Source organism: Bombina bombina, chromosome 1 (assembly GCF_027579735.1).
Source record: "Bombina bombina isolate aBomBom1 chromosome 1, aBomBom1.pri, whole genome shotgun sequence".
In the NCBI taxonomy this organism is placed as follows: domain Eukaryota; kingdom Metazoa; phylum Chordata; class Amphibia; order Anura; family Bombinatoridae; genus Bombina; species Bombina bombina.
In genome coordinates, this window is record NC_069499.1 from 488,759,664 (window position 1) to 488,775,542 (window position 15,879).

Sequence of the window (15,879 nt, forward strand, 5' to 3'; positions counted from 1 at the left end):
CTGATCTAAATAAATCTTGTTCCACCGACAGAACAGGGACAGATGAAAAGGTCTCAAGTGAAACCTGGCAAAGGGAACTGCATCCAACGTGGCAACTTCAGCCTTATCACTTCTATGCACTAAACTACAGTAGGAAATGGAATTAGATGTAGGCAAGCACACTTATGTTGCAGTTTGAGTCTGTGCTCTTCTGAAAGAGATCTCAAGTCTACACCTCTGTGTGCTTCAGGGCTTCCTGTAAGGAACTTCCCTGCACCAGAATTTTGTCCAGATATGGTGCTAAAGCAATACCTTGCAGCTGAACTACAATCATCAGGGATCCCGAAACTTTGGTAACCACTCTTGGAGCCAAGGCCAGAGCCACAAAATGGTAGTATTTGTTGACAAATGCAAAATGGAAATATTTCATGTGATCCAGATGTGAAGATAAACATATTTCAAATCTATGGTATACACGAACTGGCCCTCTTGCACTAATGGGAAATAGTGCCAAACAGTTTCTAATCTAAATGCTGGAACTTTGAGAAACCAGTTTAGCTTTTTCTGGTGCCTCTGATGCAGCAGACACGAATTGGCTGAATTTTACAACTCTACAGCTAGTATGGGACAAGTGGAAGAATAAGGCATGTTTATTCTATTTCTTTACTCAGTAGGCTCACTTTTAATAAGGGGGTTTGTTGAAAAGGTAAGTTCTATATATACTGAATGAAGCACCGATAACCACAACTAAGGAAAAATATTGTTGTTACACAACTATATGATAGGTTAGCAGGATATTAAGGTTTCTGGGGCTAGATGACATCACCACACCTCTGGCGATATTGAACAAACTTGGCTACCTCTAAAACACCTTGGTCAGATCCAAAAAACCTCTGCACTTAAAGGGTTAAATTATATTGAAACAGGAAGTGAATGTGTTGCGCACAACTGTTTCTCAAGTGTCACTCACTGGCTGATAAGGACATCTCTCACAGCCATAATATGCCCCCGGAAATATAAAACCATTTTATAGCACATGAAAATTTAAATAAATAAACAAACAAGTGGATTACATTTTTAAATAGTGTATATTTGTGTATTGCAAAATTAAATGGGCATCCATAGGAAATGTTTACTTTTTTTTGTATGACAAAGTAAAAGCTGACACTAATACAACTGTATCAGTGATATGTATTTCCCTGTAATATTCATTGGCAGATAAACACATAAGCAGTGCACTGCTATATTAGTTTAAATTTAAACAGTATGTACTATTTATTGATGCAGACAATAACAATGCCAAATTATTAAATGCTTCTTTTTTTTTACATGGTTTCCATCAAATTTTTGAGTATTATGAGGACAGTGTAAAAAAAAAATCTGTCACATGTTCACAGATTTATGTTTTACATAAATATAGAAACAATTAACACAGGTGAGCATAAGGACTGCATAGGATTACAGTGCAAACATATTTGGAGAAACATATTGAAAATACATCACAAATAATCTCAAATCTAATCACTCAAGAGCATTTTTAACAGGAGCCATTTATATATTTAGCATATTTTACATTATATACAGATGTATGAAATAAAAGAAAATGTGTTAAAATTGAGTCACAAGATGAGCATATAATAATTTATTTCTTATGTGTCTGTGCTTTAAAGTTTTTGATTTTTTCTTCTACAGATTTATTGGTAGCTGAAGTACACTTTGCCAAAACCATGTTTATTTCATTCTCATTTTTATGCTCAATGGCTACATCCGCAGCTTGATCTAAGTCTCTGAAAAAAAGGAAAAAAAAGATGATAGTCACCATATAGGGATATAAGGCAAATTAAAAAGGCATCCCTCTAGTATTGATAACTTTATTTTAAAGTTTCTTTAATGAGGACAGAAAGGAAGAACAGAAAATAACACAATGTAGCACAGGATTCAGATTACACAATTAAATAACTAAAGCATTATAACCAGAATGGGGCTTTAACACACTGATCTACAGTATACACCACACAGGAAGCAATTATCAAGGTTAATGGACAAATTTCCTCACAACAAATAAGGACAGTGTAACAGGGTAAACGTAAAGTGCAATATACTAGCTCTGAATTGGCAAGGAGGGGCACTCCTGTTTTGATCATCATTTGTACATAGTATTGTATTGATGTAAAAAGTGCTTTGTAAGGCATTACGTTAAATAACTTGTATCTAGTAGGCATGTGCATTAATTCTCATTCATTATTTGTTTTAGAAACTAATGCTCAACATGACTGCAAGCATTTGGCTATTTTTGGAACCGGAGTTATTAGTGTAAAAGTGCAAATACAGATATTTGGGTTTTGCACTTTTATACTAATAAATCCGGCACCAACAGACAAATGATGCTGCTTTTGGCCTTATTTAGCATTAATTTCTAAAATGAATGACAAATATAAATGAATGCACGTCTAGTATTTAGTATGGTTTGCTACTGTCATTATTACAGTAAGTACATACATTTTAATAGAGCTGCAACAACTAATCGGCATAATCGATAATGAAAATAGTTGTCAACAAATCTCATAATCGATTAGTTGGTTTGCAATTAGTTGATCTGTGCACAACACCAGCTGCTTTACTCCAATGAGCTCCTGCACATGGTATTGTGTTTTATGGTTATGCCCTTAGCCTATAGGACCTCTACAGACATTTTACTTTTCAGTTTTTTAGGACACTATAAGTTTTTTTTAAGTTTACAACTGCTCCTGTCTTATGTGAAACCCAGAAATAAAATAGGAGTCATAATTTGAATTGTTTATATAAAATCAGGTGATTTGGGGCTATGCTTTGCATGATATAGTGCTGAGTTTGTTATTTACACCTAGCCTAGATTGATGGCATTTGTTATATGAATTGATGTCACTATTACCTGTTTGCACAATTTTCAGCAGATCGCTTGCTTTTGCCGATATATGTACTCTATAGATAAATTTGTAAGGCTGTGTTCTTTTACTGATATATAGACTTTAGCCCTTTTGCCTTTTTTTTTCTTTCTATTTTTAATTCATTGGAATATGTACCAAATTCAACCTCTGTAAGTATATATCTGTTATTTTAAGAGTGGACTAGATATTTTTCCCCCTAACCTTATAGATGGTTATTTACCATTGCATATAGATATTCAATATATTTTTATGTTAAAATGAAGTCCAGGCTTACTTTGTTGAGAGGCCCCTTGCATTGGTGGAGAGCTAACAAAGATAAATAGCCCACCTTGGTGAAATTGACAAAACCCTACTTATGCATCTCAAGCACCTCAACACCATCTGAGTGCCTCTTCTCTGCTGCAGGCAAAATTACTTGCAAAAAAGAGAGCCAGCCTCAGCCAGGAGCATGTGGTCATGTTGACATTTTTGCAATTCAATGCAAAGTTTCTAAAAGAGTGAATAACAGAATGTTATAAACAGTGGCAGTCTACCTCTTACTAGTTCTACCTCTTTTCAAACAGTTTGTGGTGTTTTTTTGAAAATGAAAAATTAATTGCCAAGGATTCTAAGTCTAACCCTAAAAGGTTCTTTAAGTACATAAATAGCAAAAAGTCTAAGAAGGATAATATAGGTACATTAAAATGTGTGGAGGGTAGCATGATAAATAATGACAGGGAGAAGGCTGAGGTACTAAACCAGTTTTTTTCTTCAGTATACACAAGAGAGGAACCATTGAATGATACTTTGGAACAGAATAGAACATGCCAGTCCATACCACTAACTGGGTTTTGTTTAGAGGATATCAGGAAAAAACTAAAAAATATTAAGGTAAATAAAACTCCAGGCCCAGATGGAATACACCCAAGGGTGTTAAGTGAACTTAGCACTGTTATAGACAAACCTTTACTCTTAATTTTTCAAGACTCATTATCCTCAGGCATGGTACCCCAGGATTGGCGTAAAGCTGATGTGGTGCCACTCTTCAAAAAGGGAAGCAGGGATGATCCAGGAAGCTATAGACCAGTTAGTCTGACATCAATAGTGGGGAAGATATTTGAAGGGATTATATTGATGAGCATATTCGTGTAAACAAGATTATGAGTTCTAATCAGCATGGCTTTAGGAGAAATAGATCATGTCAAACTAATCTAATTAGATTCTACGAGGAAGTAAGTAAAAATATAGATAAAGGGGAATCAGTTGATGTGATATACTTAGATTTTGCAAAGGCATTTGATACAGTGCCACATGAGAGATTAATGCACAAAATTAAGGGACTGGGAATAGCTGAAAATGTTAGCTCATGGATAAATAACTGGATAAAAGATAGGGAGCAACGAGTAGCAGTAAATGGATCATACTCAGATTGGACAAAGGTAATCAGTGGCGTCCCCCAGGGATCAGTACTGGGCCCTGTTCTTTTTAATATTTTTATAAATGACTTGGAGCAAGGATTAAATAGCGACATCTCTATTTTTGCAGATGATACTAAGTTAAGTAAGGTCATTAGGTCAGAGCAGGATGAACTCTCTTTGCAAAGGGATTTGCTAAAATTAGAACTATGGGCAAGTGAATGGAAAATGAGATTTAATACGGAAAAATGTAAGGTTCTACATTTTGGAAGTAAAAATAAGCAGGCTATGTATTTTTTAAATGGGACAAGACTTAGCCAAACACAGGAGGAAAGGGATTTGGGAGTAGTAATAGATAACAAGCTAAAGATGAGTGCACAATGCAGGGCAGCGGCTTCAAAGGCTAATAAGATACTAGCATGTATTAAAAGAGGCATTGATTCAAGGGAGGAAAGCATAATTCTGTCATTATATAAAGCCCTGGTAAGACCTCACCTTGAGTTTGGAGTGCAGTTCTGGGGACCGATTGCTAAAAAAGATATTGCAGAACTAGAAAAAGTTCAGAGAAGGGCCACAAAGCTAATAAGGGGATTGGAGAAATTAACCTATGAGGAGAGGCTAGCCAAACTGGGTCTGTTCTCTTTAGAAAAAAGGCGCTTGAGAGGTGACATGATTACTTTATATAAATATATTCAAGGCCCATATACAGAGATGGCAGAAGCTCTTTTTATTCCAAGAAAATTGGTTCTGACAAGAGGTCATAATTTAAGGTTGGAGGAAAGGAGATTTAATCTCCTGCAACGGAAACGTTTTTTCACTGTAAGAGCAATAAAATTGTGGAACTCATTACCAAAGGAGGTAGTGAATGCCAATACCATAGATACATTTAAAAATAGTCTGGATAAATTTCTGTATATAAACAAAATTCATGGATATGATTGCTAGTATTAAATGGGTCACATTTTAATGGGGTTATTTAAGCTTAACTGGAGCTTTTTGTAAGTATTTTAGATTTGTATAGGTTGAACTCGATGGACTTCAGTCTTTTTTCAACCTTATCTACTATGTATGTTACTATATATGTGATCTGCTGCTTAAAAAATTGGACCAACAGTTGTGTTAATGTAAAGTTTTAGTCTGAATTTATATTTCTAACACTAAGTATGTGAATTTTACTTTAAATATAGGATTATTTTTTTTATCCGATTAGTCGAAAAAATAATCGGCCGATTAGTCGATTATGAAAATAATCATTCGCTGCAGCCCTTCATTTTAATGGTCTGATTATTTTCTAGTGACAGCACTCAGATCACTGTAGATGGCAGGACCCTGTAAAATCTAACAGCCTGTATCAGAGGATGATCACACACTTTATATTTTATATATATATATATATATATATATATATATATATATATATATATATATATATATATATATATATATATATATATATATATAATATTTATAATGTCTATCCCTTTTTCTATTTAGTGGGTAGACTTAGGTAGCTTGGTATTATTTATTTTTTAGTGATTTTGGCCTCAGTTATGTAATGCTGTTGTACCTCTAACTATATAAGATAATTATTTCAGTGCACTGTACATATTTTTTATAGAAATATAACCTGCCTTTTGCTGACTCGCTAGTGACTGGTGCTTGATACAAATAATACTGGCCAACACAAACAAGAACATTTGATCATTTACAATAAATAAGCTGACATTTAAATAAATTAAAGTTTTCTCACCCAACTAAAATGAATGCTTTCACTTTCTGGTCTGGACTTACACGCAGGGCATACTTCTTTGCTTCAATCTTGCTTTGGTGTTTTATGCATAGTTCAACAAAAGGCTGCAAACATATCCAGATAGTAAACTAGATTAACTTCAGAACACATACAATTTTTCACTTAACAAAATGGCCAAGATATATAATAGTTTAATGTCATGAAGATAAGTCACTATTGTAGAGGGGGGGAATAAATAATAAAAAAATAAAAATATTTTTTTTATATGTAAATAGGATTATTTAAATAATTTTTAATTATCTAGAATAAAGCTGTATATTCATGGCTGTAATGTTTAATTGTTTGTTTTTTTTGGTTAATTACTTCCATTAATCCATTTGCAACGTCATGCTCTCCCACAGGTTTCTGCATGATTATTTTGGGCATTTTTTTTATCTAGATGATATTATCACATATTCTAGGTTTTGTAGCTCTCAAAACTGTGAATTTGTGGAAAGAGCATGCATTTATTCACAGCAAAAACGTTATAAAATAAACATACAAAGTTCAGAATTAGACCATAACGGGACATAAACCCCAAGTTTTTCATCTATGATTCAGATAGAGCATATAATATTAAACTAGTTTCAGATTTACTTCTATTATCACAATTGCGTAATTCCCTTGTTATTCTTTGCGGAACCCCCCCCCCCCCATGCACTTATGTGAGCTACCTGGACATATTGGGTGACCCAATAACAAGCATATATGTGCATCCACCAGCAGCTAGCTCCCAGTAGTGCACTGCTACTTCTGAGCCTATCTAGGTATGCTTTGCAACAAAGGATACTGTAAGCTTACCTGAGTGAGTACTCCGGTCTTGGCATTCCTCCATGTGGTTTGTCTTTAGCAAACTAATTACAGGAACTCTCAACTAGGGGCTACAGGTGTGGGAGTTTTTATATAAAGAACCTCAATGTATACCAATCGTGTTCCTGTGTATTCTTACCTTGGCCCTGTGAAAACTTACCTTGTCCCTGTGCTCTGTGAAAACTTACCTTGTCCCTGTGCTCTGTGAAAACTTACCTTGTTTCTGTGCTCTGTGAAAACTTACCTTGTTTCTGTGCTCTGTGAAAACTTACCTTGTTCCTGTGTATTCTTCAATTTTACCTTGTTCCTGTGCCCTGTGACTACTTACCTTGTTCCTGTGCCCTGCAAATTCTTACCTTGTTCCTGTGCTCTGCGTATTCTTACCTTGTTCCTGTGCTCTGCGTATTCTTACCTTGTTCCTGTGCTCTGCGTATTCTAACCTTGTTCCTGTGCCCTATGACTACTTACCTTGTTCCTGTGCTCTGCGTATTCTTACCTTGTTCCTGTGCTCTGCGTATTCTTACCTTGTTCCTGTGCTCTGCGTATTCTAACCTTGTTCCTGTGCCCTGTGACTACTTACCTTGTTCCTGTGCTCTGTGTATTCTTACCTTGTTCCTGTGCTCTGTGTATTCTTACCTTGTTCCTGTGCTCTGTGTATTCTTACCTTGTTCCTGTGCTCTGTGTATTCTTACCTTGTTCCTGTGCTCTGTGTATTCTTACCTTGTTCCTGTGCTCTGTGTATTCTTACCTTGTTCCTCTGCTGTGTATTCTTACCTTGTTCCTGTGTTGTGTGTATTCTTACCTTGTTCCTGTGCTGTGTATTATTACCTTGTTCCTGTGCTCTGTGTATTCTTACCTTGTTCCTGTGCTCTGTGTATTCTTACCTTGTTCCTGTGCTCTGTGTATTCTTACCTTGTTCCTGTGCTCAGTGAAAACTTACCTTGTTCCTGTGCTCTGTGTATTCTTACCTTGTTCCTGTGCTCTGTGTATTCTTATCTTGTTCCTGTGATATGTGAATACTTACCTTGTTCCTGTGATATGTGAATACTTACCTTGTTCCTGTGCCCTGTGTATTCTTATCTTGTTCCTGTGCTCTGTGTATTCTTACCTTGTTCCTGTGCTCTGTGTATTCTTACCTTGTTCCTGTGCTCTGTGTATTCTTACCTTGTTCCTGTGCTCTGTGTATTCTTACCTTGTTCCTGTGCTCTGTGTATTCTTACCTTGTTCCTCTGCTGTGTATTCTTACCTTGTTCCTGTGTTGTGTGTATTCTTACCTTGTTCCTGTGCTCTGTGTATTCTTATCTTGTTCCTGTGATATGTGAATACTTACCTTGTTCCTGTGATATGTGAATACTTACCTTGTTCCTGTGCCCTGTGTATTCTTACCTTGTTCCTGTGCTCTGTGTATTCTTACCTTGTTCCTGTGCTCTGTGTATTCTTACCTTGTTCCTGTGCTCTGTGTATTCTTACCTTGTTCCTGTGCTCTGTGTATTCTTACCTTGTTCCTGTGCTCTGTGTATTCTTACCTTGTTCCTGTGTTGTGTGTATTCTTACCTTGTTCCTGTGCTGTGTATTATTACCTTGTTCCTGTGCTCTGTGTATTCTTACCTTGTTCCTGTGCTCTGTGTATTCTTACCTTGTTCCTGTGCTCTGTGTATTCTTACCTTGTTCCTGTGCTCTGTGTATTCTTACCTTGTTCCTGTGCTCAGTGAAAACTTACCTTGTTCCTGTGCTCTGTGTATTCTTACCTTGTTCCTGTGCTCTGTGTATTCTTATCTTGTTCCTGTGATATGTGAATACTTACCTTGTTCCTGTGATATGTGAATACTTACCTTGTTCCTGTGCCCTGTGTATTCTTATCTTGTTCCTGTGCCCTGTGTATTCTTACCTTGTTCCTGTGCCCTGTGTATTCTTACCTTGTTCCTGTGCCCTGTTTATTCTTACATTGTTTCTGTGCTCTGTGTATTCTTACCTTGTTCCTGTGATATGTGAATACTTACCTTGTTCCTGTGCCCTGTGTATTCTTACCTTGTTCCTGTGCCCTGTGTATTCTTATCGTGTTCCTGTGATATGTGAATACTTACCTTGTTCCTGTGCCCTGTGTATTCTTACCTTGTTCCTGTGCCCTGTGTATTCTTACCTTGTTCCTGTGCTCTGTGTATTCTTACCTTGTTCCTGTGCTCTGTGTATTCTTACCTTGTTCCTGTGCTCTGTGTATTCTTACCTTGTTCCTGTGCTCTGTGTATTCTTACCTTGTTCCTGTGCATTCTTACCTTGTTCCTGTGCTCTGTGTATTCTTACCTTGTTCCTGTGCCCTGTCTATTCTTACCTTATTCCTGTGCTCTGTGTATTCTTACCTTGTTCCTGTGCCCTGTCTATTCTTACCTTGTTCCTGTGCCCTGTCTATTCTTACCTTGTTCCTGTGCCCTGTGAATACTTACCTTGATTCTGTGCTCAGTGAATACTTACCTTGATTCTGTGCTCAGTGAATACTTACCTTGATTCTGTGCTCAGTGAATACTTACCTTGTTCCTGTGCTCTGTGTGTATCCTTACCTTATTCCTGTGCTCTGTGTATTCTTACCTTGTTTCTGTGCTCTGTGTATTCTTACCTTGTTTCTGTGCTCTGTGTATTCCTACCTTGTTCCTGTGCTCTGTGTATTCTTACCTTGTTCCTGTGCTCTGTGAATACTTACCTTGTTCCTGTGTCTGCTGAGTTTCCAGAGCTTGATTTACAAGTGACAGCTTACCTCAATCCTGCTGCACCTACTCGGATCCCGTAGCATCCTCACCAACAGTATCCACTTGGTATCCTGTGCCTGCATGTCCATCTAAACCTACTGGCCTCTGTTAGTGCCTGTCCCCTAGATTTCTCCTTTCTGCACTGATCTCTCAGTATCTGACACTTGGCCTGTTATTGGACGTTGCTGTTCTTTAGACCTTGAAAGTGCCCAATCATTGGTTCTGTTTTCTACTTCTTTATTAGAGCCTTTTTAAAGACTTTGGTCTATCTGCTCATCTTTTCCTGTATATTGAGTTCCACTCACTAACTCCTCACAGATACCAAGAGAACAAAGCAAATTAGAATATAGCAGTAAATTGGAAAGCTGTTTAAAATTGCATCTTCTATTTGAATCATGAAAGTTTAATTTTGACTTAACTGCCCCTTAAATCCCATTGTTCCCCTGCAATGCTAGGGACACAGAATCAACCCCTTACCAAGTCTTAAAGTGATTGTAAAGTTTAGTTTTTTAATACACAGTATAAACAATTATTTCTAAAAACAGTGGCAATTCATTAAAATATTTAAAGACGCAAAGTGGAACATGCAACGATTGGATGAAGATGGATTCATCATCGCTCAGTTAAATTAAGTATGAGATACAGGCGGAGGAACGTTGCAATGTTTATCATCACTAAATGGTACGTATTTTACAAAGGAAGCATCTTTAAATATTGAATGAATTAAAGTGCCACTGTTTTTATTTTATTTTTTTATATACTGTGTATTAAATTACTAAACTTTACAATCACTTTAAATAACAATGAATAGATGATTGTTTGGAGTGAAATATATCTGCACAAGGACCTAAGTGTGAAAAGGGATGGGCAAGCATCAAAAATGAAAGTGAAACCTATAATGTTATTGTTTTAGTTATATAAAACTATTTACATTATTATTATTATTATTATTATTATTATTATTATTAAGGTAATTATTATTGTTCTTTAAATAAAAGTTTTTAAATTGCTAGAAAAATGTAATGATTATAGTACAGCTGAAACGTTGATCAAATATGAATGATTAACATGTTAAACTGGAGATAATTTATAAAATTTTTGGGAAGTAAACTATGTATTTTCAAACTTGAAATTCCAAAGGGATGCTTCCTGTAAGGTTTCAAAAGTAAATGTCATCAAAGAGTTAAATACCATAGAGACACTAAAGACTTGTTTCTAAACCAATTACATGATCCACTGATTGAAAGAAATAAAACGTTTAAACATAGATTTCTGATCACAAGGGAATAGACACATATTTGCATTCCCTTTCTTTAAAAATGGGTTAACATGAAGCCTGAAAACAATAGGCTGTAATCTTAAACAATGATAAAATGAAAGAAAAAAAAATCCATCAGACAGACAAGTGTAGTGACCAATAAGCACTAACAGTCAGTGTGAAAGGTCAAGTCCAACCAAGAATCATACACTAATGAGTACACAAAGCTGTGAGTTTTGCAGTGACTTGGGATGTGTATAACAAAGTGTCCTCAGAGGAAACTAGGAGAGAATAACAGCCTAAATATCTATCCAATACAACATACACAATAAGTTAATAAATGTCATAGGAGGGGGAGGAGTGAGTTTTATATACACCTGAAAAATTGTATTTTAGGCTTTGGATTTCTGTCAAGTCACAGGGACCAGTTTGTGTTAGTGAGGGCTACTACAGTGAGTCAATATCTATGTTTTAGTGGTATATTTTGTGCAAATCATGTAAATATACCTGCCCATGCCAGAGCATAAAAACATAAATTATGTTTACTGGATAATTTCCTTTACTTCTGATGGAAAGAGTCCACAGCTGCATTCATTACTTTTGGGAAATAAGAACCTGGCCACCAGGAGGAGGCAAAGACACCCCAGCCAAAGGCTTAAATACTCCTCCCACTCCCCTCATCCCCCAGTCATTCTGCCGAGGAACAAGGAACAGTAGAAGAAATATCAGGGTGAAAGGTGCCAGAAGAATAAAAGGACGCCCCACATAAGTTACAGGTGGGGAGCTGTGGACTCTTTCCATTAGAAAAAAAGGAAATTATCAGGTAAGCATAATTTATGTTTTTCTTCTTAAATGGAAAGAGTCCACAGCTGCATTCATTACTTTTGGGAAAACAATACCCAAGCTATAGAGGACATTGAATGCCAAGACGGGAGGGAACAATAGGCGGCCCATACTGAGGGCACCAGGCCTGAACCTCTACCCAATAAAAAACCCTGCTTCGCCCGAAGCCGAGAAATTTTTGAAAAGAGAAAAAAATAAAAAGACAGCAAAACGGACTCAACTGAGCCAACAGTCCTCCAGGAGACACCGTCGCCCAACAGACGGTCCCCAACCAAGTCACCCGACACTAATGAAGGGAACATCAGCCAAACCCCACAAGGGGACAAGGCAAGGAGAACAGAGGAAACTGAAAGGTCCCCTCCATAAAAGAACACCTCCAATAATGAGCCCAACTCACAAAGACCCAAAGGGGCCCAAACAGGAAAGTAGGCCATGCCTATACCCGCGAAACCCGGGAGAAACCCAGGCACAGAGACAGAAAAGATTTCTCTCGAACATCCTGCAAGTACGAAATGCAACCAAAAAAGGCAAAGTCCTCCAAGCGTCGGAACAGAGCCCCAGTCGGAAACCCCAAGTTGAAGAACCCAGAGTCCATAAAGGGATGACACAGAGTCTACTAGCAAGGATAAAGAAGCAGTCAAGCAGAAAGCAAACTGCAAAAGCAGCCCTCATACAGAGGGCACGCTCCAGGCAACCTAAGCCGCCAGACCCACACACAGGTCACTAAAAAAGGGGACACAAAACCTTAATCGAGGCCCCCCGAGAAGGAGAGTATACCTTCAGAGCCCAAAGGAAGAGTAAAACCCCCTCCTAAAAGCAAAGGAGCAAGTTGAAAAGGAATCCATATCCTAGCAGACTGAGCTAACACATCCAGAGGAGACTGCGACCTGAATGCAGCGCCTTAGACCGCTCGGCCATCATGACCTGCAGGACCAACCCAGCCTAAGAGATCCCTAACCGGCGAACGGAAGAATCCTGAACTGGTACAGGAACGAGCGTAAGAATAGCACAGCCATTCCCACAGAGTACAGGCACAACCCGACTCCAAAACAGACGACAGGACAATAGACCTAAGGAAAGGCCCCACAAGTCTGACCTGGAGCCAGCAAGACCCCAGGGGGAACCCTTCCCCCCCCATTCCTCCTCCCAACCAGGGGAAGCCCCAAGAAAGGACTCCATCTCCATAGGGAGGAGAATATCCCCTAAAGAAAAGGGATGAGGCCAGAAAGGCAACAACTGTCGAACAACACGAATGTCCTAGAAAAGGACACCTCTACAAATGGCTCGCCAAACCGAGACACAGCCAACCCATTCGCCTGCAGAGCAGGGAATCCATGGGTTACACTGGCAAACTGACCAGGCAATGCAACCATAAGGCACACCAAAAATGGGCATCCAGCGCCAGCAGCTGGGTATGAACCAACAACCCTTGAGGCGCAAGTCACAAAGCTAACCCTAGAGCACCTGGGGTGCTCTGTTGCAAAGAGTAATAAATACTCCGAAAACCTGGTCATCATGACCAGGTCAGATAGATGGAGCAAGGGCATAGCCCAAGTTCCCTCTACCGTGAAACACCACGAAAAGCGCTGAGATTCAAGACTGAGTCAGGAAAAAGGCCCGAAGTCTCAGCTATCGGAAGTCTCAGGAAAAAAAACAGGTCCGGGCACCTAATAGTTCAGGCAACCTTACCCTAGAACTAAACACCCCACCTGGCCAAAAAGCCAGACACCAGGGATATGAATGCATATCAAGAGAATCCAGATAGCGAAAAGAACTCAAAAGCCCCAACCAAAGGAAGGAACCACCCCTAGCCAAGTCCAATGCTCCAAGGAGCAAGGCTAGAAGTCCTATGAAGAGACTTCTCAAGGCCTTAGGACAACATAAGGGATACCTTGAGGTTAAAAACTGTTCTAGCAGGGCTAGTCGCCCTATCACCTCCACGCCAGCAGAGGACACAGGGAAGAGACAGGCGCTAAGCCTTCCCAGCTTCGGGAAACCCCAAGCTAAACAAAGTCCTCACAGGAATCAACCATCACCCGGATACAGATCCCTTAAGGGAGATCCAACTCACCCTGGGACAATGGAAGCAGACCAAAGGTCTCATCACTCAAACAGACAGTACACGTCAAGAGTAAGAGCTGTATCTAGATACACTATAAAAAGCGTATGGGCCCACCTGAAAGGTGTCAAGAACTGCACTGGTTTCAAACTGAAAACCCTCCGCAGGCTAGACAGCCTAAACTGATACAAGCTGTCGGATCAGGCCCACAATGGCAATCCAGAGCCCTAAAAACGAAGGCCAAACCGCTCAAACGGGGCACCAAGCCCTCCAACCCTCCACCGCATAGGGAGGAAACACTATGTTCTGAAGATATCAGATGTCAGATAGAGTGACGCAGCGGAAAAAACACCCCTGACTCAGTCATCTATGACTGAAGGCTATAAGGACTGAAAGAATCCTACCCGCCCTACGGACCCACAGGTCCTCTCGAGTGCTAAGTTGGACATGAAAACCAATGATAACCTGAGCACTCAACGCTTCTGCTGTACCAGCCGAGCAGAACAGCGCCACGTGTCTGAACAGCCACAAGACCGAACTAACCCAACAGGACCAGCCTGCACTTAGTGTCTTAACCGGCAAGCTGAAAAATTCTCCATCATAGGGGAAAAGCAATACAGACATTATAACAGAGGACGTGTCCCAAACAACTTCCGAAAAAGAACAAAGAGTATCGATCCCAGAAGGTTCCCGAAGGAAACAAAACCAAATTAAAGACATCCCATCAGATACAAATAAAATATAAGGCAACCCAGAGATTAACGTCAAAAAAGAAACAGGCCTGCCCGCAGGACCAGCCAAACGGAGACCTATCTTTCAAAAAAACTGGGAAAGATCTCAATCAAATGACAATCAGGAGATTACCTCATCCCCACATGTCTAATGAGGTGCACCATTCAAATTAGCAGACTGAAAATCCCCGTATCTAGTAACAATAGGGTCATTCAATGACTGAAAAACATGTCTGAGCAATACGCGAAGGCGAGCAAACCTGTAACGAAAGGAACAACACTCAGGGACAGTTACACCCACGGGGAACTGTAGATGCTCTCCAAAAGGCGGAAGGCCCGGGACAATAGGGCACGAGTACATTCTCAAATAAATGTCTGGACTCTGTAGACAAACAATCGCCAACATTATGTGGAAGCGAAAAACAAAATTTATGCTTACCTGATAAATGTATTTCTTTCTTGACACGGTGAGTCCACAGATCATCTACTTACTATTGGGATATTCACCTCCTAGCCAGCTGGAGGCGGCAAAGAGCACCACATCAAAGTTGTTAAATATCACCTCCCTTCCCTCCAACTCCAGTCATTCGACTGAAGTAAAGGAGAGAAAGGAAGCAGCAAGGTGCAGAGGTGCCTGAGGTTTATAACATAACAAAAAAATACCCTGTCATAAAAAACAGGGCGGGCTGTGGACTCACCGTGTCAAGAAATAAATAAATTTATTAGGTAAGCATGAATTTTGTTTTCTTTCTAATGACACAGTCTACAGATCATATAATTACTATTTGGAATCAATACCCAAGCTAGAGGACACAGATGATAAGGGAGGGACAAGACAGGGAACCTAAACAGAAGGCACCACTGCTTGAAGAACCTTTCTTTCTCCCAAAGGAAGCCTCAGCCGAGGCAAAAGTATCAAACTTGTAGAATTTTTAAAAAGTGTGTAGAGAGGACCAAGTTGCAGCCTTTCAAATCTATTCCACAGAAGCTTCATTTTTGAATGCCCAGGAAGAGGAAACAGCCCTCGTAGAATGAGCCGTAACCTTCTCAGGAGGCTGCTGTCCAGCAGTTTCATAGGCGAAGCGAATTATACTCTTCAGCCACAAAGAAAGAGAAGTAGCCGTAGCTTTCTGCTCCTTACGTTTCCCAGAGAAAACTACAAACAGAGCAGAAGACTGACAAAAATCCTTAATCGTTTGTAAATAGAATTTCAGAGCACGAACCAGGTCTAGGTTGTGCAGCAGACGTTCCTTATGAGAAAAAGGATTAGGACATAAAGAAGGAACAATCTCCTGATTAATGTTCCGATCTGAAACTACTTTAGGAAGAAAACCAAATTTAGTACGTA

The 15,879-nt window shown here is 39.1% G+C and overlaps 1 protein-coding gene across 1 annotated transcript in view; it reads right to left on the reverse strand.

Annotated features, from left to right (window-relative positions):
• Positions 1 to 1,048: 1,048 nt before the first annotated feature.
• The window catches only part of VPS16 (VPS16 core subunit of CORVET and HOPS complexes), a 340,863-nt gene continuing 326,032 nt past the window's right edge, over positions 1,049 to 15,879 (reverse strand). The window contains exons 23-24 of the mRNA XM_053698545.1: positions 6,051 to 6,154; positions 1,049 to 1,766 (exon numbers count right to left, since the gene is read on the reverse strand). Coding sequence (XP_053554520.1) covers positions 1,622 to 1,766; positions 6,051 to 6,154 — 249 coding nt within the window. The 3' untranslated portion in view covers positions 1,049 to 1,621. The remainder of the gene's footprint in view (positions 1,767 to 6,050; positions 6,155 to 15,879) is intronic.